The 23,491-nt window shown below is 38.3% G+C and overlaps 4 protein-coding genes across 6 annotated transcripts; 2 read left to right on the plus strand and 2 right to left on the minus strand.

The window, feature by feature from the left end:
* Nucleotides 1-229: 229 nt before the first annotated feature.
* On the minus strand, nt 230-4,680 carry sar1ab (secretion associated, Ras related GTPase 1Ab). 2 transcript variants are annotated; one of them, XM_056394603.1, is made up of 7 exons: nt 4,587-4,680; nt 3,493-3,558; nt 2,594-2,713; nt 2,429-2,494; nt 2,234-2,337; nt 1,995-2,126; nt 230-1,578 (listed from the first exon to the last, which is right to left on the minus strand). In XM_056394603.1, exons 2-7 carry the CDS (start codon nt 3,548-3,550, stop codon nt 1,462-1,464), a joined length of 597 nt encoding a protein of 198 aa, XP_056250578.1. In that variant the 5' UTR covers nt 3,551-3,558; nt 4,587-4,680; the 3' UTR covers nt 230-1,461. The 2 variants fall into 2 exon arrangements, with proteins under 2 accessions (XP_056250578.1, XP_056250579.1); XM_056394604.1 differs by lacking the exon at nt 4,587-4,680 and adding an exon at nt 4,312-4,393.
* A 1,211-nt stretch (nt 4,681-5,891) lies between these two features.
* ppa1b (inorganic pyrophosphatase 1b) lies at nt 5,892-10,138 on the minus strand. The gene is made up of 11 exons (XM_056395550.1): nt 9,980-10,138; nt 8,873-8,937; nt 8,413-8,466; nt 7,987-8,106; nt 7,781-7,867; nt 7,510-7,636; nt 7,268-7,395; nt 6,761-6,846; nt 6,563-6,635; nt 6,386-6,425; nt 5,892-6,263 (listed from the first exon to the last, which is right to left on the minus strand). The coding sequence occupies exons 1-11, from the start codon at nt 10,131-10,133 to the stop codon at nt 6,232-6,234; spliced, it is 966 nt and encodes a 321-aa protein (XP_056251525.1). The 5' UTR covers nt 10,134-10,138; the 3' UTR covers nt 5,892-6,231.
* Nucleotides 10,139-11,747: 1,609 nt separating this feature from the next.
* Nucleotides 11,748-16,161, plus strand: eif4ebp2 (eukaryotic translation initiation factor 4E binding protein 2). Its single transcript, XM_056395551.1, has 3 exons — nt 11,748-12,053; nt 13,653-13,832; nt 14,037-16,161. The coding sequence occupies exons 1-3, from the start codon at nt 11,921-11,923 to the stop codon at nt 14,066-14,068; spliced, it is 345 nt and encodes a 114-aa protein (XP_056251526.1). The 5' UTR covers nt 11,748-11,920; the 3' UTR covers nt 14,069-16,161.
* Nucleotides 16,162-18,413: 2,252 nt separating this feature from the next.
* rps24 (ribosomal protein S24) lies at nt 18,414-22,158 on the plus strand. Of its 2 annotated transcripts, XM_056396170.1 has the most exons (6): nt 18,414-18,494; nt 19,187-19,252; nt 19,343-19,552; nt 20,303-20,416; nt 21,438-21,458; nt 22,074-22,158. In XM_056396170.1, exons 1-5 carry the CDS (start codon nt 18,492-18,494, stop codon nt 21,441-21,443), a joined length of 399 nt encoding a protein of 132 aa, XP_056252145.1. In that variant the 5' UTR covers nt 18,414-18,491; the 3' UTR covers nt 21,444-21,458; nt 22,074-22,158. The 2 variants fall into 2 exon arrangements, with proteins under 2 accessions (XP_056252145.1, XP_056252146.1); XM_056396171.1 differs by lacking the exon at nt 21,438-21,458.
* The last annotated feature ends 1,333 nt before the right edge of the window (nt 22,159-23,491 follow it).

A 23,491-nucleotide genomic window follows, 5' to 3' on the forward strand; every position in this document is an offset into this window, starting at 1 on the left:
AAGCACAGCTTTCATGCACAAACTTCAAATTTGTCATGCAGATTTATTTTTATAAATTTACAGAGATTGATCTACAACTACAAACCTTTGTAATTATTTATGAACATCACTTTACAGGTTCATACTTGTTTTATCTGTGGCTAAGTCTAGAACTAATAATGTGTGTAATTGCTTGTATTAAACCTTTTCCCATTGAAAAATAAAATGAAAATGAGTCAGACAAGAAAGATTTAAAGGTTTGTCAAAAATATTTATTATGCTCAAACTGCACACGTTTAATAACAATATGACCTACTTTTTGTAACAGGTATATTACTTCAGAGCTCAATGCTTGATGTAACAAGGCAAGCCAATCTTAATGCAAAATATAAATAACAGTTTATATACAAAATAATGTATAATATTGCACTAACGGGTAATTTCATGCATATATTTGCATGCCATTTTTTTAAGCACCACTCAAGTACTCTCATAATATCACTGCACTGTGAGCAGCGACTAATCACAAAGTACTCAAGTCATTTCACAGCAAGTAACCATCATGAAAACAGGTAGTTTAGCATCCTCAGTCTGGACAAGTACGAGCTTGTTACATCACCTGGCTGTGCTGATGCAGTTAACATGTACTGCAATTATTTAACACTGTTCTGTGGTATTAAATAAAACTCCTCACAGCAAAATGTAAGTTAATGCACTTGTGGTCACATTCATGTAATTGGCCTGTAGTGGTAAACCCTTCATTGATTAAAAAAAAAAAAAAAAAAAAACATGCAATCAGAAAAAATGTCAGTATCCTTGGAGGTAGCACTCTACTGTGTTAATGCTTTTCCCATTAAAAAAATATGGCACTAAATCACTGCAGCACTTTCTAGAAAAAACTGTTTTGTTCTTGGAAAAAAATTGATGGAACTTCAAATTTCCCACTCATTTGAAAGAAATTGTATAAATATACAGATATAATGTCTTATCTGTGCCAACAGAGTTTTGTTCATCCTCAGTCAAGGAAGAGTAATTCCAAGCACAGAATGTTAACCCAAATGACCTTCACTGTAAGTCAACACCAACACCTAAAAATAAACCCGGGTCAGAAACTGGTTCACAGCGATGACATGTTCTATATGGCAGACTGAATTTCCTTCAGGCTTTAAGTGAAGGTAGAAACCACAACATGAAGATTAATCCTCCAAACTCAATCTGAATAATACAGTCTGTTGATTAATAACTTATGTCTGACTCACTGTGGTATGATTGATATGACATTGAGATTTCTTTGAGCGCATGAAGAAGACACAGGATATATTAACACAAAACATCTACCTGAAACACATTTCCTACTGGCACAGTCAAAGTCCTAAATACAGTATAATCTATCTCGCTATGGCAGGTAGCTTTGTGTGGAACATGTTTCTGTGTACACAGACAGCATGGTAAATCTGGTTACGGTTACTAAAAGAACGTGAATCAGTCAATATACTGAGAGAGCCAGCGGAAACCGTCTCCATATCCTTGTCTCTTCAGCACGCTACACATGAAAACCTCCATTGGCCTCAAATTCAGCTCCTTCAGTGACACTTTGCCCTGAAAAGAAACACAACCACAAATGTTAAAGTCCCGACTTTAATTCACAACCCAAACATTTAATCATCCTTTCCCATGGACCTTGAATGTGTGCGATTATTATCTTAAACCTGTAACTCTCTGCGTGTTGTACAACAGAGGGCGGAGCATAGTGTGACATCTGTAGAGCTGTGTTCTGTCTATCTAATGGCTCACTATTTACACCCTGTGTTGAAAAGTAGGTAGGTCTGGCTTTGTGAGATTTGTGAAGCTCACTGTTGCTATTATGCAGTGAAAATATCCTTGAACAACAAGGCAACACGGACAAAAATGTACTATTTATTATCCTTAGAAAGGAGACTGTCTCGAACTATAGCAGTGCACAGAATAAAAAAAATTACAGACTTCAGCTTTCAATGACGTCGTGTGTGCAGTACCTTTCCAGTTGTATTCCCATGAAGACCAAACATTCCCCTCAGTGCATCCTCACTGATGGCCTCCGGGCGGTCTATCTTATTCCCCAGGATGAGAACAGGTACGTTGGAGATGGTTTCATCTGTTAACAGGGCCTACACACAAGAGGTCCGATATGTTCGGCAAACAGATCATTCCTATCAGTGAAAGCTTCGAAAAAGTCTGATGTGTGTCGATATCTAAGTAAAATCAATACACTTACATCCAGTTCAATCTTAGCCTCCACCAGTCTCTCATGATCAGCACAGTCCACCATGTAGACTATACCGTTTATGGCTGGGAGGTAGTTCTTCCAGATCCTTCGTGCTGTGAGAGCAACACAGTTTCAGGATTTATGTAACACACAAGTTGTACAGTAGCTGCCAGTGCCTCGAAAAAACATTTGCCTCAGTGCTACCTTGCGTATGACCTCCGAGGTCAAACGTCGTAAAGGTCATTCCAGCTATGGTCAGCTCCTCGGATGCTGAGGACAAAAGGGAAGCACTGTTTTAGATAAGTAATGAAGCAAGAAACACACAAGGCTGATTGCTGAACCGACAACATGTCAAATGGCAGGATGTACTTGGATGTAGTGTTGGCACATGCTGTCCTAGTCTGTCATCTCTGAGCATGTGCAGGAGTGTTGTTTTCCCAGCATTGTCTAGTCCAAGGAACACCAGCTTGCCAGTCTTCTTGTACAACCCTGATGAGAAAAAGACAAGAAAATGAAATGATGAGAATTTAATATAAACTGACTGTAAACTTGTATTCCTTCTCTGTCTACCCTACAGTCATCACCAACACCAATTTATATTTTTTCATATTCAGGAATGTCAGTGAACTTATAATAAATCTGCATTATTACACAGTATACACATTGATTGGTATATAGTATAATACCAAATTCAAATAGAAAATCTGCACAGTTGTGATTATTTGGGCTGGAATTGGTGAAATAGACCAATATGTAAATGGAAATACACAACATTTGGCTTTTGTCCATGTAGAGCCTCCAGGTGTCCTTTCTGGAGATGCCTAGACTTATTTGTAAAAAAAAAAAACGCATACATGTTCAGTCAGGTATTGATCAGTAGTTTGTCTGTAGCCCTATAGTGTCCTTTTGCCTGCACTTGTTTGTGGCAGACCATAAATTTACATTTTTACAGATTCAAAGGCCTCCACCTGTGTTTCTGTAACACATATAGTGTTTGTACATGTATGTAACAAACTTCAGGGGTTTCCTCTCTGGCAACAAGTTATTTATGCATAAAACCAGTGTGGTTTGTGAGTCACATCCATCTTAATTTGGGTATGTCATTTTAGGCAGTTTTGTTCCAAAGCTGGGGTGGAGTTGGGAAGGATAATGTCAAATAGCACACTGTTGTTAGGACGGACTGTATGCCAAATTGAAATTTATGTCGGATTTTTAAAAAGTTGTGGTGGTTAAGGTTGTACAGTGCTGTTGATAATTATGTACATTACCTAATAGTTGTAAGACGCTGCTGAAGCTCCTGTAGATCCAGTCAAATATAAAAGACATGTCTCTGCCTGAAATACAGAAAACGTAAAGTTCCAGATAACAACTCAGCACATACTGGCAAAGAAAGTATAGAATTTATATACTATTGCAAAAGGACATGGTTGCAATACAGCATCTAGCACTGAAGCCCATTGTTGATCATTATTCCTGACCCGGGATTACTCTGCTGGTATGTGTAAGCTCTGTGTAATCACACAAGCTTTAAAGCATGAAAGAAAGGAGGGCAGACTAAGCAACAAACAGGCTTTAGATGATTTTTTTGATGCTAGTTCGTTCTGCCAGCTGCCTCACTGAGTCACACTGATCTATCGTCTGACTATTTTTATGACAGGTTGTGGCAAGGACACTTGATCTGGGCAGTCACCCCCTGCTTCCCTCTCTCTCTCTCTCTTAAACACAGACACACACACACAAACACACACACACACACGCCTGTCACTCTCTGTGGAACTTGATGTGCTTGTTACAGTGAATAGTGAGGCCTTCGGTGACTAAGGCTTCGGGAAATTAACCAGTTGCTGAGTACTTTATCATACATTTGTTTCACCTGGGTCATTTGTTAACACCAAACTCCATGTATAAAGTATGGCATTTAATTCATATTTAGTGTATGAGTTAAATGCTATGACACAAAAGACACTGTGTGCTCGGTGTGCCCTCAAAAATGTCTGTAGTCATGTAGTAAGTAGCAGCAAGTTTCCATGCAAATCTAAAACCAGTACTCCAAAACAAATATACATGAATAAGACCAGAAAACTCGCCAGGCCGCTGAACTCATGACCGAGCTCCTCAGAAACGACTATTCCTGTGATTTCATGATTACTGCCACACCTCGGCTTGTATCACATGTATCTGGTGGTAACGACATCAGCTGTCACAGAGCAAACCATGACCAATTTAGTAAACAACATGCGCAGAGGTCCACAGTGACAACTACACCTGTAACTTTATAATGTCGGGGAGGTCCACAAGCAGAAAACAAGACAGGAACACCAAAGTGGAAACTGGAAACTTAATACAGAATTTGTTGTATTACCTTGTTCTGCTGAAGTTGTGAACCGCCGTCCGTTGGTTTTTGGTCCAAGCTTGTCCCGTCGACTGACATGTAGCCTGCAACTTTGACAGTTAACCGGAAACCACGTCACTCTGGCTAATAACGCGGGAGGAGCCGGGGCACATGCCAGTAATGTTTTTATTAAAAATGAATGTAACCTCGCTCTGATCTGTTTTATATATGTAGTTTTATATGTAATTTATATTTTAAAAAATAAATATACAATGATATATTTATATATATATATATATATATATAAAAATAATAACGTTCAAGTCATGAGGGGAAATTATTGGCTCAAGAGAAAAACCTTTAGACTTTTGAATTTTCTTCTCGCCCCTATTATCCCACACTATACGTTTATTTCTAGCACTAGGCACCCACAAGCTCACAAATAAGCTACACTAGAGCTAAAGATTTTTTTTTCTAAATCATCTTTATTAGCTTAAATGTGACTATTTGTTAATTTTCTAAACACTAAACCCAACATTTTTGGCTTCTTGACATTAAAATTTGTCAACTTGGGCTTCAAGTAATAATACTGGGAATTCTTAATGACCTTTTTTAAACTGATTAATTGATTATCAAAGAAAATTATTGTCAGACCTATTGATAATGAAGAATGAATGAAATCTTTTTTTTTTTTTAAGGCAACACAGTATATATTTAATTCAACCATAAATGAAACTGTTCACTGTTTATCCTGTATGGATAACTCATTACTTTTGCTTTGAAGTTGCATAAAACAGAATTAAATGTTAGAGCTCACTAAAAATCTAAAATTTAATTACCATTAAACTTTTTCCCTTTTTTCCCCCTCTATTGCTCTTTTTTCTTTGTCTCTATAAAAACTTTGATTGTCCTCCCCATTTTTACTGTTTACCTATATTGTTATGAATAGGAAAGTAAAAGAAGCCACACACACTCGATAGTCCGCATTTATGGAAAACAGTCAAAACAAAGGAATGACCTAACAGCAGTCATGTGAAAACACTGGGCATTTATGTGAACATGTTAAATTGCAAATAGAAAGGTAATGTAGAACACTGGCCACTAGGTCGCAGTATTGTAACTATGAGAAGTCAGTTCAAAGCCTAGAATAAAAAATCTCAGCTTGTTTCTCATACCTCTTATTAACTGCTCCGCTCATTAAACTTGTGACTCACAGCCTGGACAGGGAAACTAAACTTCTCTTCTCCTAATTTAGAGTCAAATCCATGACTAACAAGTGCTGTGCAATTATTTTATTTTCCAGTTGCTGGGGGAAGAATAATCACACTTTGTTGATAATTTAACCAGAGAAGCTTTATTAAAGCAGTTCAGAGTCTCACACAGGATGCAAGTATCTATGAGGCACAGTACCTGTTACTTTGTTCATGGTAGCACATCTCCAAAGAGATTTTTTCATAAGCAAGTGAAAATCCATTGGTCAAGACATGAGAGATTTTTTTTGGACTTTCTCTATTGAATCTAACCACTATCTCTCCATCTACAGGAAAACAGCTGACCCAGACCCAATCATCCATGTCCCCATCCTGCCATCCCATTGGTTCCTAATATAAGACCATCTTCATGTATTCCTGAGAGATGAGCCTTTCCCTCTGCTCCAATCCAAACAGCTCCCGGATTACTTCTTCTCATAGTAGAACCATTTATCTACTGTAAATGGAAAAAAACCCCATAACAGTCAGTATCACAACATAAGAAATGACCGCCACGTTTAATGATCTGGAAATAAATATAGAAATTCAAATATATAGAAATATATATAGAAATTCTACCTGATGAGGGGATATCTTCATCTTTTCCACAAGGACACGCCTAAAAAAAAAAAAAAAAAAAAAAAAAAAGAGTGAAACATCAAGTTATGAAATAATGTTCAAGAAGGAATGAGGCATGGTGTTGAAATTTCAGATGCTGTTATGTTACAAAAAGGGAAAAAATGAAAGGTCACTTACTTCAACAACAGCTTTAGCCTCATCTGCTGAGCAGCAGAAAGGGCTGTCGCTGGCCGAGACACACGTGTTTTTGCTGTATTGCGTGATAAGATACAGTCATTTATAATCAAGATGCCACATATATACACAGTGTTTCAGTGCATATTTGTTCTATAAGCACTGTATTTTAAGAGAAAGTAAGAGAAATGCAGTGTGTACCAGTTCAGTTCACCAGCTTTGGCCTTTTGGGAAATGAGGGCTTTCCAGAAGTTGTGAGTGGCCTTGATTACTTCAATCGCAAAGTCCTGAAACACAAGAAACAGGAATTGCTTAGTTGAAAGTAAGGTTTAATGTTAACTATAGCATTCATGCACATATAATGTGCATAAATAAATGAGGTACTGGACACATGAATTTCCCCTTGGGGATAAATAAAGCATCTATCTATCTATCTATCTATCTATCTATCTATCTATAATACCAATTTAATTCTAGTAAAAGTGAAGTTTTCTGAGACTTGCAAGGACCTGTGTGACTGTAAAATGACACCATCATATCTTATTTAATGCTTTGCACATGTTCGACAAAACTGCAATTCCTTGAATGCATACTTGTAGACCTAGTTAACCATTAGAAAGGGTAGAAGATGACTGACAAAGCAGACAAGTGATTAAGATGAATTTAAATCCATGAAACAATAATAAATAAGGTGTGTTAGCTGGAGACCTTGTCTTTGAACTCCTCATTGAAAGCAAACCGGTTCTCTGGTTTCCCATCTGGCACTTTGTACCTCCTGAACCAGTCGACTGTGGCCTCCAGATAGCCTGGTTTCAGGCGCTGGACGTCACTGATGTCTGACAAAAGACATGGACGAACAAAACGAGTTCAGTGTGACTGATGCAGGACTGCTCAAAAACTCAGGCAGAGAGGAAAAAAAGGGGGAGGCTTAAATAAATTGAGGCTCTTACTGTTTAAGTCGTTGGCTTCAGGATCTTCTACGTTGATTGCAATCACCTTCCAATCAGTCTCACCCTCATCAATCATGGCCAGGATCCCGAGCACCTTCACTTTGATTACCTCCCCACGGGAACACACCTGGAGAGGACAATTCCTTTTTCCGTGAAATTAATGTACACAACAAACAACGACATGGACGATCACTGTGACTTAATAACCCAGTGAGAGATGAACAACATTTGTGTAAGGCTGTGAAATCATCATCATCAGCCGGTGTTGTACCTTACTGCCGATTTCACAGACATCGATGGGGTCATTGTCACCACAGCAGTCGGTGTCTCCATCTTTGTGTGCTGGATCTTCCCATGTCTGAAACATTACAAAACAAGGAAACGGCAGCTGAATGAAGGTAAATTATCAACCATTTGCTGTTGTACAATTTAAACGCCGCAGGATAGGACACATCAGTATCAGGAATGTTTACTAACCTGAGGAATGGCTCCGTAGTTCCATATGTAGCCTTTATGTGGGAAAACATTGGCAACATAGCGCAACTTGCCCTTCTTCACATCTTGCTTTATCGGGTTTAAGAGGTCTTTTGTAGCGATCTGAAAATAAATGGGGTCGCTGTTACTTTTAAAAGACACAAAAAGTATAAGAGTATAATCGAGGAACTTCATATTTGAACCCAGTTGCAATGAAATTATTTACATGACTAAATTCACTTGTAAAAGCTACATTATTTAAATAATGAGAAGGCTAGAAATGATCTCTCTCGACATGTTCCCCTGTGGGTTGAAGACATTATATGAGCTGTGAAAACACACTGATAACTGCACTGTGGCCAATCTAAAGCCAAACCTGCTAAAATCTGATCCAAATGTGGATGACTGAAGATGAATTTTGATTCATACCTCCATCTTTGCATTCGTCCATCTTGGTACTTCAACAACCATGTGAAAGATGTTCTGGAAGAGACAAGAAACTTTCAGTTATTATGAAATAGTATATGACACAACTGAAGATGACACAACTTTAAAGTAAATCATCCTTACAAAATGTGCTTTTACTTAATCATTGCCATCGTTGAAACTTCTACATAAAGAGAATGAATTGTTTCAGAGAATAAGATAATAGACAAATTCCTGCAGTCACAAGAGATATTGACACAGCACTGAGAAAATAAAGAGTAAAGGCCACTGACTTCACAAATAGACTATGACCTTGCTGTTCTGGAGAGCATTACATTCAGTTTGCTACAAAACTACATATTCATGGCAGCACCATAGGTGGGGTTTAACCAGTGGGTATATTCAAAGCGTACACACAAATCTATAAAATTTACTGGTGGAAAGGTGACAGACTGTACATTACCTGACTCTCATCAGCATATATCGGTATGTCATGGAATGGTGAGATGTACTTTCCGTCTGCATTTTCTGTAAAACAGTAAGATATATTAATATGGCAGGCAGATAGAAGAATTATTATTTATATCTTTCTTTCTTAACGTCAGCAACTGAGTGCCCCACACCAGGGAAATTATGTCATCACGTCCCATGGGGTGGCAAGAGAGTACACAGGGTTTCATTATGGTTTACATTCACTTTTATCTTGAAGGTTTGTCCTTAAGTTTATTGTTGATATTGACCACAAAAAAACACACTTATCACAGCTAATGCATTCTTGTCTGTACAGCAAGAGTTGGAATCAAGATATAAGAAACAGTACTAACACTCATTACAAATTACATCCTGGTAGGAAAAGAGGCCACTGCTTACAGTTAGTATCCATACTCAACCTCCTTGGCCCACAGGCCTATTTTGGCAATATGCCATTATTGCAATGAGTATGTTTTGGCGTCATGATTAAGACGTGAACTTATTTTTGACTTGTCTTTCAAAACTATGAACAAGGACGTCAAACTAATGAAAGACCTACTAGATATTATGAAACTGAAATGCGGTTAATCAAATATCAACTCGCTGCCCTGTCCTTTCAGTATCAATGGGATTATTAACTTGTTATAATCAAAGAGGGCGTTGTCCAACCAGATACGAGCCTTTATGATTATACGCCAGATGACGTGTTAAGCACCTTTGGAGATTTCTCGAAATAACCAACATCCTTTTGCCAAATTCAGGCAGGTGGACGTCTTTCTTTTCTATTTTTGAAATCATGACATGTCACTTGCGACCGGCGGACCCGGCTAAACCGGCACAACTGGTTAAATGGATCTAACCGAGCCATTACGATTGTCTAGACAACGAGGAAATCTGCTTGTAATTTCCAATCAACTCTGTTATTGATCTGGTAAATAACCCAGCGCCAATAAATGAATAAATGACACGTGGGAGGTTGCGGCTGGCTGGCTGGCTGGCTGGCTGGCTGGCTGGCTGGCTAGCCTGTGGGGTTTGTGCGGAGTCCTCAAAGTAGCAAACAAAGGCAGAACTTCATTATTTGTATTGGAGCTCTACTTACTGAAGAACAGGCGGAAGTTCAGGGCGTTGAGGGATCCCCTCTGTTCCACTGTGAAGCTCATGTTTACCTGCAGGCTCGTGTTTTCTGTCTGGGACTGGGATGGAGGATAGCGGCGGAAGGAAACGTCTGCGCTAGGTGATGTGGTGTGTAGCATTGAGACAGAAAGGGCACAGCGCCTGCGCACTTTATGTGTGATGCCTTCAGGTACTATCGGAAATATCGAATTTCTCGCTTGATACAATTAAGACAAAAAAGATGTCATAAATTCTACGTGAAAAAGTAAAGTGTGCATTTTGTATAAAAGCAGAACTGAAGTGAAAATCTGGTAATCTCGTTATTGAAGTATTAAATAGACATTCTTTTAAGGTGAATACATTTTGCTGATTTGAACCTTTACTTGTATTTCATATTGTTGTATTCTATCTATCTATCTATCTATCTATCTATCTATCTATCTATCTATCTATCTATCTATCTATCTATCTATCTATCTATCTATCTATCGTAGTTCTCCCAGCACTGGTCTGGTTAAATACTGTAATATAATCAGTCTGAAAGTTGTCCATTTACCTGTGTAGAAAATACAAGAAGCACTAAAACGCAGCACCGAAGCAGCAAATGATTGTCCTTTCTGTTAATTGTTACTGTAATGACTTGGGTTACAAAATAAACCTAAGCCACAGTGAGGGCCTGCTACCGGGATGCGTAGTTGACACGTCGTCATGAGGTGGCTCCATATGATAAATCAAAACATCCGACTTGTGCTTACGATTATGATGTATTTATTTACCGTGTAACAAAACAGCCTTTGATATTCACTCACATATGTTGTACCAATAACTTGCATGAAAATAAACAAAAAGGCGTAAACATTGGGCTCTAAACGGCGACGGTCAACAACTGTATGCTTCTCCCCGGTAAGCAGCACACCTGAGGAGTAATTGCCTCTTCTTCTACTTATACATTTCATGTGTTGCCATTCAATACGCCACCTACTGTGGCAACCAGTGCATTACTCTAACACACACACACACATATACAAATGGCTCTAACAGTTACACTTTTCAGAAATGTTTATTTACTTGTGTCAAGCCATTTTGTTAGACCCACGCACACAGTTTTAAGCATGTGAAGAATATTCAGGCTTAGGAACCTACATTTAGGTTTAATAGGAGGCCAATTGTGAAAGTTTTAGGTGCATTTACTTTGAGTTAAGGAGAAATCAGCTAACCAATGCTCATTGACGGTAGTTCAACGGTAGAACCACATATTTTACCTAAAATGAACCTTCGCGGTTCGTTTAGAAAACTTTCCTGAATTACCTCTGGGGAACCGAAAATTATTAGCTGGGCTGACATTACATTTAAGCAAAGAAAAAAAAACAATCAATTAATTAATTAAAAAGCATTTGGGGAAGTTATACAATTAATATACCTAATATAATTTCTAAATTCAGTTAAAGTGACTTTTACAAAAGTTGAACTTAGGTTAAGAGTCTATTGCATTTTTGAGTTCCTGTTTTCATAATATACAATCACATCTTTGTTCGCTTAATTGATTAAATATTCCTTTAATTTTCCCCAAAATACTCTTGGAAATAGACATTCTTTCTTTTTCCTTTTTTTTTTTTTCATTGAGCAAATTGTCTTTACAAACTCAAATGGGGAAAACGGCAACTTAGAAGTAGCCAATAGAGAGCACGCTAGCAGCCGCCGCTGATGACGCTTCGCACCGCTGACTTCATATCCGCCCGCAGCCTGTCGTGCTTCCTGCCTTGCTGAGGGAGGGGACGGTGCTGACGGCTGGGAGGACGAAAGGAGAAAGAAAGCTTTTGGGAAGATAAAAGAGAGAGGGGAACGGCCCGGGTTTCCACCGTCCGTCGGGAAATAAACACCCCAGATTCCTGTTGCTGCTGGATTCGTCACCAAATCAGCGCCGAAAATGTCGACCAGTCGTCAGCTTAGCGAGAGCAGGGCCATCCCGACCAGGACGGTGTTGATCAACGACACAACGCAGCTACCTCATGACTATTGCACCACCCCTGGAGGCACTTTATTCTCTACCACTCCTGGAGGTAAAGGGATATCCCGCCTACTTTATCATATATTCTTTAAAAAACAGATAGATGATAATTAGCTTTTATTGTGGTGTTTGTGCTCTCACCAAACCTCTGTGTTGCTGTCACTGTGGCCTAGGCTGCCTTGTCATTCTGATCAAAACAAAAACAAAGCTAAGCCCCGCCCCCGGGCTCTCTAGCAGCTGTCTGATTGGCTGGTTTGCAGCGCAGCGATTCTGATGAATGCATTGTTGACTATAACAGTTATTATAATTAAAGAAAGCTAACGTGTTTTGTTTTTCACCCGTGGCAGATAGTATTATCTGTAGCTTAAAGCAAATACTGATAGCCAGCTATGTATCACATTGCTTGTTCCACAGCCAGCCGACAATGTATGATTCATTAGAGTGATAAAACCCTTCCACATAAGGAAGTACATTAAATCTAGCAAGTATACTGTACACATATCATTACAGGGTAATGAGTGTAGCTTATATACTTTAAATCTTTACAGAAACTGTCATGGCATTTTGTTTGCTTTGTTCATCTTCAGTTAACCGATTGATTGCTTTGCCTGTGAAATGCCAGGAAATAGTAAAAACTGATCAACAGTCCAGACCTTCTAAAATATTCAGTTTACAATAATCAGATATTTTTGTTTGAAAATTGCCTCAATTGATTAATGGTAAATGGACTGCATTCATATAGCGCTTTTCCAATCTTAACGACCACTCGGAGTGCTTTACACTACAGGTCACATTCAGGCACACCTTCATGCAGCGCTTGTTGTAATACATAGCACTTGTCTAACACACACACTGTCACACACATAACATCTATGTGGTATCTCAAACAACAGAGGAGGATGCATATAAACCAAGGACAAAAAAACAGAAGTGAAACTTAAGTTGAAAAAAGACCTTACTTACAGCAGACACAGGTGTTGCTTTGCAGTAACTGCTGGAACTGAGCCATTGATAATGTTATTAGTTTGGCCTGTGCTTTCCTGCTATGAAAAGTCAAAATGTCTGAGGGGGAAAAGGTCAGTGAACATAATTCATTTGGGAACAATCAATAAACAGAGTTCTGTGATGCCAGCAAAACTTTCGGGATTGGGATTAACCAGATTTTTAACCAGAACAAGTGACAGACAAATTTTCAACAGAAAAGAAAAACTCTTGTCAGTCAAATTCAAACTATGAAGATGCTTGCAGTATACCAGGAGAACCATGTATAAGTATGGCAGTTGTTTTACTTCAGCACTATGTAGAACCTATTGAGAATGAAAAATATGATCATTTCGAGATGTCTTTTGGGCTTCCTGAGAAGGGTGTGACAGAAAAAGTTTGGGAACCACCTACTAAGACTAAGTGCCGTCATGCTTGGCTCATGTTCTTGATGATTCACATTTAGCTTTTTTATCTTTTGTGTTTTTGCCATGTTTGGGTTGGAACTCTGATTTCTAGTTAAACTGGGGGTTGTATTTTCATCGTCAAAGCCCAGAACAGGGCTGATAATGATTGCTGTAAGACAGGAAGATACTTGCAGAAAGGCTGGATGAAGGCCAGCCTTATTTCTTCAGTAACTGTGAGTAACTGAAACGCTGTGTTATTGCAGGAACCCGGATCATCTATGACCGCAAGTTCCTACTGGATAGGCGTAATTCTCCCATTGCCCAGACTCCCCCAGCTCACCTGCCTGTCATCCCCGGGGTGACCAGCCAAAACGTCCTGAGTGAGAACAAGAAGAATGAAGCCAACAACCACATCAACAACCATGATGGCAAGCCCACAACCGGTAAGACTTACAATATGAGAAACCAACTCATGTAATAGGAATTGTTTTATTGGCATAGTCACCAATTTGTCTCCTGTCAGACATGTGACACACACACACACCCTGTATAGTTCTTAATAACCATTACTATAATAAAACAACAACCCAGCCTATTCCTCTCACACCTTGTTATCCTCTCTTTTTGTTTGTTTGTTTGTCTTCAAGGTGATGACGCGCAGTTTGAAATGGATATCTAACTGTCTGGAACCACACCAGCAAAAGAAAATGACCTGGCATCAACGTGCCAGTGGCTTGGCTTGTAGAAACCAATGTTGTGAGCCCTCATGGCAGCCATCTTCTTTAGCTCTCTGTCTCGCTGCTGGATGTAATGTGTGTAAACCATGGGGATTCAGTATATCATACATACAGGTACAGTGTGACCAACTCTGGAAGCTAGGTTTATTTGAATAGATTTCCATGGTTACCAAATGCTGTACAAATCAACAACCACACAACACAGGGAGCGGGCCTGCATATGAAATACCAAGAAACATTGTCCAATTAGTAGATTGCAGTGCTCATTTTACACCCTCTGAGTCAGGATCCTTAACAGAGCACACTGTAAAACTGATAATATTCCAAATTTATTGGGGGAGGAAGTGGTAATTTTCAGTACTGGCCTTAGAATCAGTCAAAAGTTTTGATATTCATCACAGTCTTTTGAAGGCACTTGTGTTATTTAAGTGATTTTTTTTTTTTTTTCTTTTGGAACTACTTGAAAAGCTCCACAATCTATTCGCGGTTGTTTGGTCAGTTTATTTTCCCCTGATGCTACGTAAAGGGATGATGTTTTGTTTTTATTTTCCAATTAGGTGAAAATTTCATGCCATTCCAAGATTTTACTTTCCATTATCAACACGAGCCTGTGTGAATTTCCAATTTTCAGGGGAAATCATTTTTTCAAAAATAATTTTAGGCTGTGATTTAATTGTTTCATAATCAAATGATTGTATTTCCCACTATGATATAAAGCTAATTGTAAATCTAGCAACTGCGGACAAAATTTTCATTTAGAATTAAATTTCAGTATAACAATATCGGGTCACTTGGTTCATCTTCATTCTGTCGAGATCTTGCAATAAATGTTATCTACACATTTCTTTCCTGCTAAGAAAAGTGAATACACCTTTAAAACCTACTTTAACTTAACTGGTTTTGTTGTGCTGGCAAGATCTTTGTGTTCATAATTTGGCAACATCTGTCAGATGTTTTTCAATATTCAAGCCAGGTAAACATTTTGAAATATATGGAAATGGTTAATATCCCAGTGTTCGTTCAATAAAAAAAAAAAAACTTGAAATAACCCAGATGTTTTATATGCATTTTATTTTTTAATACAGTTTCTTAGTATTGAGGGTATTTGTTTAGGAATAAGCACTGTCAAGCCTTTGGATTTGTAAGATATGTCAAGGAACCAGAAAACATTGTTTGCATTAGGCTTGATAGATGCCGTCCCTTAATCTACAAATCTGTCCCCAGTGTCCTTAATCCGTTTTACATTACCTTATTTTCTTCATGTGTCATGTCTGCCCATGCCTTACTTTACATGAAATGCAGTAACTAAAACTAGGTTCCTTGTCATCAATTTGTACTTTCCAACAGATGTTTATTTTTTCACTGTAACACTGAACAGGTGATGTTGTACCTAGCAATTGAGCAAAACAAATACTTTTTATGTTGTGTTTTTTTTTTTTTTTTTTTTACATAATTTCCTTCCTCAAGCTGCTGTGAAGTTTGAAAGTGTGAGGGCATAAATGTCATTTTGGGATTCTGAAGTTCAGATGGTGATGTGGTTAAAAGAGTGCCACATGCTCATTTAGTCCCAGATCTTTTTTTTTTTTTTTTTTTACTCCAGTCATCATAGCATCATAGCAGCTCTGTTTTCATTCAAGATGCATGAATTCAAGTTTGTTTCTCCGTGTGACTGGAACCACTGAATGGCTTAAATGATATTTATCAAAGATTTTAGTTTGTTTCTTTTTGGCTGTGTAATTAACTCTGGCCAAATTTGGTGACAAATACATCAAGGGGTTGCTTGAACCCAATTTGCGTTACACATTTTTGGCGATAAAAACTCTTTCTATTACAGCATCATAATTCAGATTGCAAATTTATATCAAATCAGTTTGGTTTGACGATGAGGGCTTAACATTGTGTGTTGAAAGAGATGTGAAACAAACTTACTGTAACTTTCTGTTCTGATTTTCAACAACTTTATTTTAATTGAAACTCCAATGGCAGTGGACACCATTGCTGCGAGATCAATAAAGTTCCGTAACAAAGAAAATAAGATGTTGTGTTTTTAATTGTCTCTGTTTTCCGTAGTTGTGTGGTTATTCTTACGGTGACAGAAAACGGGAGTGGAATCATTAAACATGTCTTCCTTTCCTATGCTCACCATGTTTTTACCACAGTGTTCCTCAGCCCCAGTAACACTGATTCACGCTGTGCAGAGTTGAGCTCTCCAAATGTCACATCACACATACTCATTAACAAACTAAAAATAAAATCTCTTTGTAGCCATTTTGTGTTATTTCTCCCACTCATTTGCTCATTCACAGGACACTGTTTCCTCAGGCCATTAACTGTTGATATCTCTGTTACAGACTAATGCATGTCAATTAATAAATGCCTTCTATGAAGAAAGGTAAATGATTATGACCCAGTCTCCTACACAAAGGCAACATAACTGGGTATGAAGATAAGGTCAGGGAGGTCGTTTTCAAACGACTTCTGAAAACTTTTATCCTGGAATCAACATTTTGCCCCTCTTGTTAATCACATGATGTTGTAAACAGCCTCTCTTCCAAGTGTGCGTCAAGACTGGATTCCCAAGACAGGCTCCAGGGAGCCTCAAGCCATCCTGGGTTCACTGCATGTCAACTGGTTTTAGTAATTTGATTCATTTCAAACTAATAAGGGAATTTACACCAGTTAAGTACAAAATCATCTGTCTTGTGGAAAGGACTTGTATCAAAATTTAGTTTTAAGCCCTTTAGTTTAGATTTATAACTGGTGCATAATCATACATAGTGTAAAATTGTATTTAATCAAATTAACACAAACCAACATGGAAAACCTGGGACCAGATAGTGTTAATCCAGCATTCTAGTACCGGTTAGTTTGTGAGTGTCTGGGAAAATTAAGAAAATGCCATATATAGTCTGCTGTGCACAATATACCAAATGAAAACTTTAAAAGTGTCAGGGTGCATAAACAAGGTACAGAAAGTGATAGGTGAGGGGAGGGTATAGGGGTCAATAGGGGCCTAACAGCAAATTTTGTCCCCAAGTTCCCTACCCCAACAGGTTAATCTGGCCATGAGCACATCCAAAATACTGTGCACTATCTATATTTGTAAATTTCTTATGCTTTCTGTGCACTTTTTGTTATTAATGTCATTTATTGCAATAGTGCTCCAGAAATGACTGTGGCTCTTGCAATACTGCCGCCCTGTGGATGTAAGAAAAACTGCAGCTGGTGTTAACCTCGTGTCAGTTTTATGTACAGTCAGGTTTATCCTCATGTTTTCTAATTTACAAGTGCCCATGATTTTACCTCAAACTTCTTTTTTTCACAAAGATGTGAAAGCTGAATAAAATGAATGTTTTGGTGAAGGAAAAGGAGCAGCAAGCTTTCCCTAAATACGTTATAGGTCCTATTTCTTCACCCTGCATTTATGATAAGAAATTGTTACACTTATTTGCTTTCAGTAAGATGAGAAAATCTGATACCACTGTAATATCTGTATACAGAAAATATGTAGATGGAGCCAGAAGGCGGTTAACTTAGCTTAGCATAAGGTAGGGTCTATGTGTCCTTCTGCTCTCAGATGTGGTGTTTCCTCCTGTTCCAAGTCTTTATTGTAAGCTAACTGGCTGGTGGCTGTAGAGTTATAATTATAGCATACAGACTAAAATAATTCTGTGTTCTGTCAGATCCTTTACCCTCAGTGATGATGTTGCGTTAACATGAAGTTTGTTCAATAGTCAATCAGTTGAAAGTTCCATAAAATGTGTAGCACCACAACACATTTTATCAGTTAAATGTTCATCTATGAGCAATGCTACAATGTAAATTGGACAGTTTGAGAGGGAGTTTACTAACCATGCAGTGATATACATTGTAGACTTGTGAGAAATCATGGTGAGAACAATACAATTTCATATTGATGTGGGGTTTTTAATGTCATTTTTACTTTAAAGTTTCAAGTCAGTTTAAAGTTTCTTAAACATACAACTTAAAGATCCATAATAAATGCAGTTTTAAACTGATGTAGCCTACTATATGGATTTCACTTGCAGATTTGTCTTTGTATTGAGTTTGTTTTTCCATAGGTGTGCGTATTACCAATAGACTTACATGTTGAACCGTCTACAAACAATGTATAAGACGGAGCAGAACTCTGTCTTTCAGGAAGAAATGTCATAACAGGCTATAAACATATTTGTTTACCGAGTCAAAAATAAACCGTCCCTCGCAGTTTATTTTATTTTGTTTGTTTAAGTTTTTACATCAGGCAACAAAAGCGGACGCCCAACGAATTTTCTGCAGGCATTAATCCGGCAGCCTGCTGGTCCTTCCTCCTTTTCTACGTCCCTGAGCGAGGCCGGCGTAAAGATGGTGAGTCTTGTGGCAAAAATTACGAGTAAAATCCGTTCATCATCGAGGCCATCCGTCTATCGATACATACATACCGCAGACTAAGTGATCGTTAATATCTGCCTTATAACAAAATGTCAATATTGACGCTGTAGGAAATTATATGAGAGGAAATTCAGCAGATGCTATCCTGACTCTTGTCGGTCCTGTTACACACACACACTATTTACCCGCTCTGGGACGGCGTGTATAGTCTCCACTCTGTGTTTTCACAACTGTTAAGTCATAGCATAATTTCTTTCACGTACACAGCTGCTCAACAACACAAACTGAAGTATTTAAACTTGTATTAGTTATCAATGTAGGGACGTGGAGTCCTAGCTCCCAGCTGCTAACGTTAGCACACACTACCCTGACAGCCGTAGGCAGGCCCTCACTTTAGGCGAACAGGGATATTACTAAAATATTATAGTATTACTTAGCTTAATCCACTGGCAGCTTATTGTTCAAAACAGGGTGCATTGCAGCTGTGGAATCATTTAAGATCCCAGGTAATCAAGGTATCTAAGCTAGCAATGTAGCCGAGAAGCACAGGCAATTTTGCTACTTGGGAAAGTAGTTTTTCGGGAGTTGCAGCCAAACTGAGCGAAAGTAGATGATTTCTGAAAAATCTGACAATGAGTGTGATATTTCCCTCTTCCCCTACCTTTTAGAATGACACAGTGACAGTCAGGACCCGCAAGTTCATGACGAACCGGCTGCTTCAGAGGAAGCAAATGGTAAGGTTTCAAAATCCCGCTCCACACTTAGTCTTGTCTTTCACATCATCTGCTGCTGATTAAAATGTATCTGGTCTGTCCTGTCTGCAGGTCGTTGATGTCCTGCATCCTGGCAAGGCCACAGTCCCCAAGACTGAGATCAGGGAGAAACTTGCCAAGATGTACAAGACCACTCCTGATGTCGTGTTCGTCTTTGGCTTCAGGACTCAGTTTGGTGGCGGCAAGACAACAGGCTTTGCCATGGTGTACGATTCCCTAGACTATGCCAAGAAGAATGAGCCCAAACACAGACTGGCAAGGGTGAGTTTTGAACCATTTGTTAAGTGTCATGAATACTTTGATAGTTTATGGACAGACAATTTGACATGCTGTTAATTAAGAGTTAATATTTAAACAGAAGGCATCCTTTTTCCCACCAATCTTATACATCCTGCAACATTGAGCAGCTGCATTGTCAATGTTCTGGACCTCAAATGCAGCATTGAGTGGGCAGTCTTTGCTTATGTTGTAGAGGCTCTTAACTCTCCTCAGAATTGTCAGCCACTGAGTGTACCCATTTTTAATGCACGTCAAGTAGCTTGCAGGTGTCAGCGGAGCAGCACTTGACAGTTAAAAGGGTTGGATGACAAGTATAGTGAGAAAATATGAGAAGCACCAGTGAAATGCAAGTTGATTATCCATAGTTTACATTAGGCACTGTTGGTGGGTAAAGTTGGAGGCAGCTTAGTTTATCTTTTGTAATGTAGACAACTGCACTTAATTTTTATTGATATCAAAGCTAATCATTCAAGGACCATTGTGGACCTGTAATAGTTTTAAAGCATGCCATTCTGCACTTTTCATACAACTTTTCCAAGTACTATAACATTGTAACATTTGTCCATACTCTTGATGCAGCACAGAAATGATTGTCACATATGTCTGAAAGGCTGCCAATATAATCATGATGGGCCAGTAATGGGTGACTGTTGTGGAAACATGATCAGTATCACTTAGTTATGATTAAGTTGATATAAAATAATGAAATCCTTGTTTGTTTGTGTTCCTCAGCATGGTCTCTATGAGAAAAAGAAGACCTCAAGGAAACAGCGCAAGGAACGCAAGAACAGAATGAAAAAAGTACGAGGCATCAAGAAGGCCAGTGTGGGTGCTGCTGGCAAAAAGGTAATGTTACGGTTTTATATACTTTGTGCCAAACAGTCACTGACCACATTTGCAATCTCACACAAAATTGACATAAGTATTCCTGTGATGATACTTTGCTGTAGGGAAATACAAATTGTCCTTCTCAACCAAAGTAAAGACAATAGAAAAAGCTAGGGAAGACATTGTTAAATTCGGTACACTTGATTCTTTCTTGATTTTCATTGCACACTTATTCTTTTCCTACCCTGCTAATCTTTGTTTTTCCACAACCTTTACTGTTTTAATTTCCTTTGTCATCTTTCCAATCGTATCAAATGTTCTTCGGGAACTGTAGAAGGTAAATGTTGTTCACACATAGACTAACTGCAGTGTGCAGATAATCCAGGAGTGATAGATATTAGCTAACTCCTCCCTTTACACCCTCACCCATCATCAGGCCAAAGCCTAACTGCTTTTTCCCCTTGGATGTACATGATGCATCCAACTTAAAATGATATGACACTCTAGTTAATACTGACCTGACCATTCCCACTCCTAATACTAATGATTATTAGTTGAAACAGAACATTAATAGTGCTGTAGACCCTGTTTTGGAAACCTAATGGTAGTGTGAGGAGATCCTACAGCTAATAAGGAAGGTACTAAAAAAAAATGTAGTACTAAACAGTCAAATTTCCTGGTGTAGTTTTGTTTCAATGAAACCCTGCATACCTCTGTACCCTCTGCGACACCAACCACTGGCCTGAAGTCACCTGGAATAGGTCTCTGAATAAGAAAACCCAGCTGTGTATAATACCTGACAATTCCATCTGTAATGGCTATAGCACAGCTGGCTTGTAAAAATATTGATTCTGTTCAGACATGTCTATTGTGATTTTCATTGGCTTGGTTCTGAATGTGCTACATAATCTATGGAGTACAGCCATTAAAAACCCATTCAGAGATCTTTTCTCTTCCATTTTTCAATTTTCAACATGTTAACATTATTTTGTTCCATCTTTTTGTTCTTGATTTTGCTTCCCATGGATTTCTTTTGCAGAAATGAAGTGTCAGTGTGCAGGTATAGAAGCAGAACAAGCATGGTGTGCCATTGTGTTGCACATCAAAAGCTGTTAGACTTAAGCTGTGCCATGCATGTCACATCCTACTTTCCCCTGCAGTTTTCCTTTTTAGTGTTTTTCCCTCTTTCCCATGTTGTTTCATAGGTTTCCCTCTATCCCATCCCTTTTTACCTCCGTCTCTGCTATAATATAATAACCTTGAGGTTTTGCCCTATGGCTTACATTTAAATAGACATGTGCTTTGACATTGCTTCAGATTGCTAGTTTATAGAAGCAGAACTTGAGTGTAGCATGTGGTTTTTAGTGGGGTTTTTTGTTTGTTTGTTTTTGGTGTGTGCAGCTTAACTAAAAGCCTCTCAGTGTGTGAATATCTCACTGAAATTTGGTCTTCCTTAAAGTGCCTTACTCAGGCATAAGTGTGTGGTTTTTATATACTGTGTATGAAGTTTTTAACTATGGTGATGGGGTTAAAATGTTTTTTTTTTCTCCCCTGAAATACTACTTGTCAACATTTGCTGTTTCAATTTGCACTCCTTAACTTAAGATCACTCACCTTGTTTTGTTGTAGAAATGAAGTTGGCTCTTGTACTAATTTTGCTGTTCTCTCCCCACAGTGAGCCCGGACAGCCAGGGAGGGTCTTCGTGCTCAATATGTTCTTGTATATTGTCATCAAATAAAATTTGGAAAAAATTTGAAAATGTTTGGTATATTAATTTGAACAATCATTTTCCAAGGTCCTGATTTGAGTTGAGCTCGTTTAAACTCATGATTGTAAAATAAATCAGGAAGTGCTGGTAGTCTCTGTAAAGATCTGAATCCCTGTTTGTTTACAGCAGACTGCAGCCAGGATTCACTACCTAATGCGACTTGCTATTTTTCGGAGGCTGCTGAACAACGGCTATCCACAAGAAGCTTACATGACTGTTATGTTAAATTTCGAAGAATGTTTAGAGTGATCTTTCAGTACAAATTACTTAAGTACTTTAGTTTTGATTCATATTTAACTCAAATTGTACAAACTTTAACTTTGGTAATAGTGACATCCAGTGGTTTTGCAGTGACATTACTTCAAATCAACCAAATAACTCATCTTTTTTTCAGCTGTTCACTGTTGCGCTACTTAAAAAGGGTTTGGGACTGTTAAAATTAATGACATAGTAGTGTAATACATTTTGTAATTTTATTTTACAATTTTGTAGACATCCTTAGAACCTGCTGGCTACTTTGAGGCACATTTTTGCTTTGAATTTGATCGTTTTTAATTTTCTTTATCAGTAGCTTTTTCTCCCTAATCGACCAGTTAGATTTTGCAAATATGTTAGTGTTACAGTAATAGTTTTGAATTTATTTAAAAACTCACCTGTAGTAACACATATGGCCACATGAGGACCCCCTTCATTGAAAAAAATATGTAACTGGTTAAATACACTGAAGCCATTACTAAAAGTATTTACCTGTTGGGATAAAGTATTCACCACTAATTAATCCTAGAAGCAAAGCCCCTGGTGACTAAATTGTACTAATATGCAGATAAACCTGTCTGTGTGTGGACTATTGCCTTTTTCCTGTTTATAAACACCATTTGGAACAGAATAGATATCCCTCTTTGCAGCGTGACCTTTTCAGATAATTTGCATAGAAATACCCTGAGAGAGTGTGTAAATGAAGTGATTAAAATGCCAGGGAATGGTCTGTCCTCAGGGTAACCCCTCCACTACCCCCCCAAGCCTGCCTCCCAATGTCTCCCAGTCTTTTATGGATATCAACATTTCCTCCTGTAGTGTATGCAGAAGCAGCAACCAGATGGAATTTTGCTTTTGGTTTCAGAGCAGGAGAAATGTATCAGAGGAGAGCAAAGATGTCAATGGACAATACAGTGTTTATGTTACTAATTATGAATAATAGCAGCATGCAAAAAGAAAAGTACTTGCACTCGTGCACCGAAATGTAAAAAAATATATAACTTTCATCACCTGTGGACCTTCACTTTCTTCCAGGTAACACTCTTCCCATGATTATAGTTCAAAGTGC

Source organism: Seriola aureovittata, chromosome 14 (genome assembly GCF_021018895.1).
Source record: "Seriola aureovittata isolate HTS-2021-v1 ecotype China chromosome 14, ASM2101889v1, whole genome shotgun sequence".
Classification (NCBI taxonomy): Eukaryota; Metazoa; Chordata; class Actinopteri; order Carangiformes; family Carangidae; genus Seriola; species Seriola aureovittata.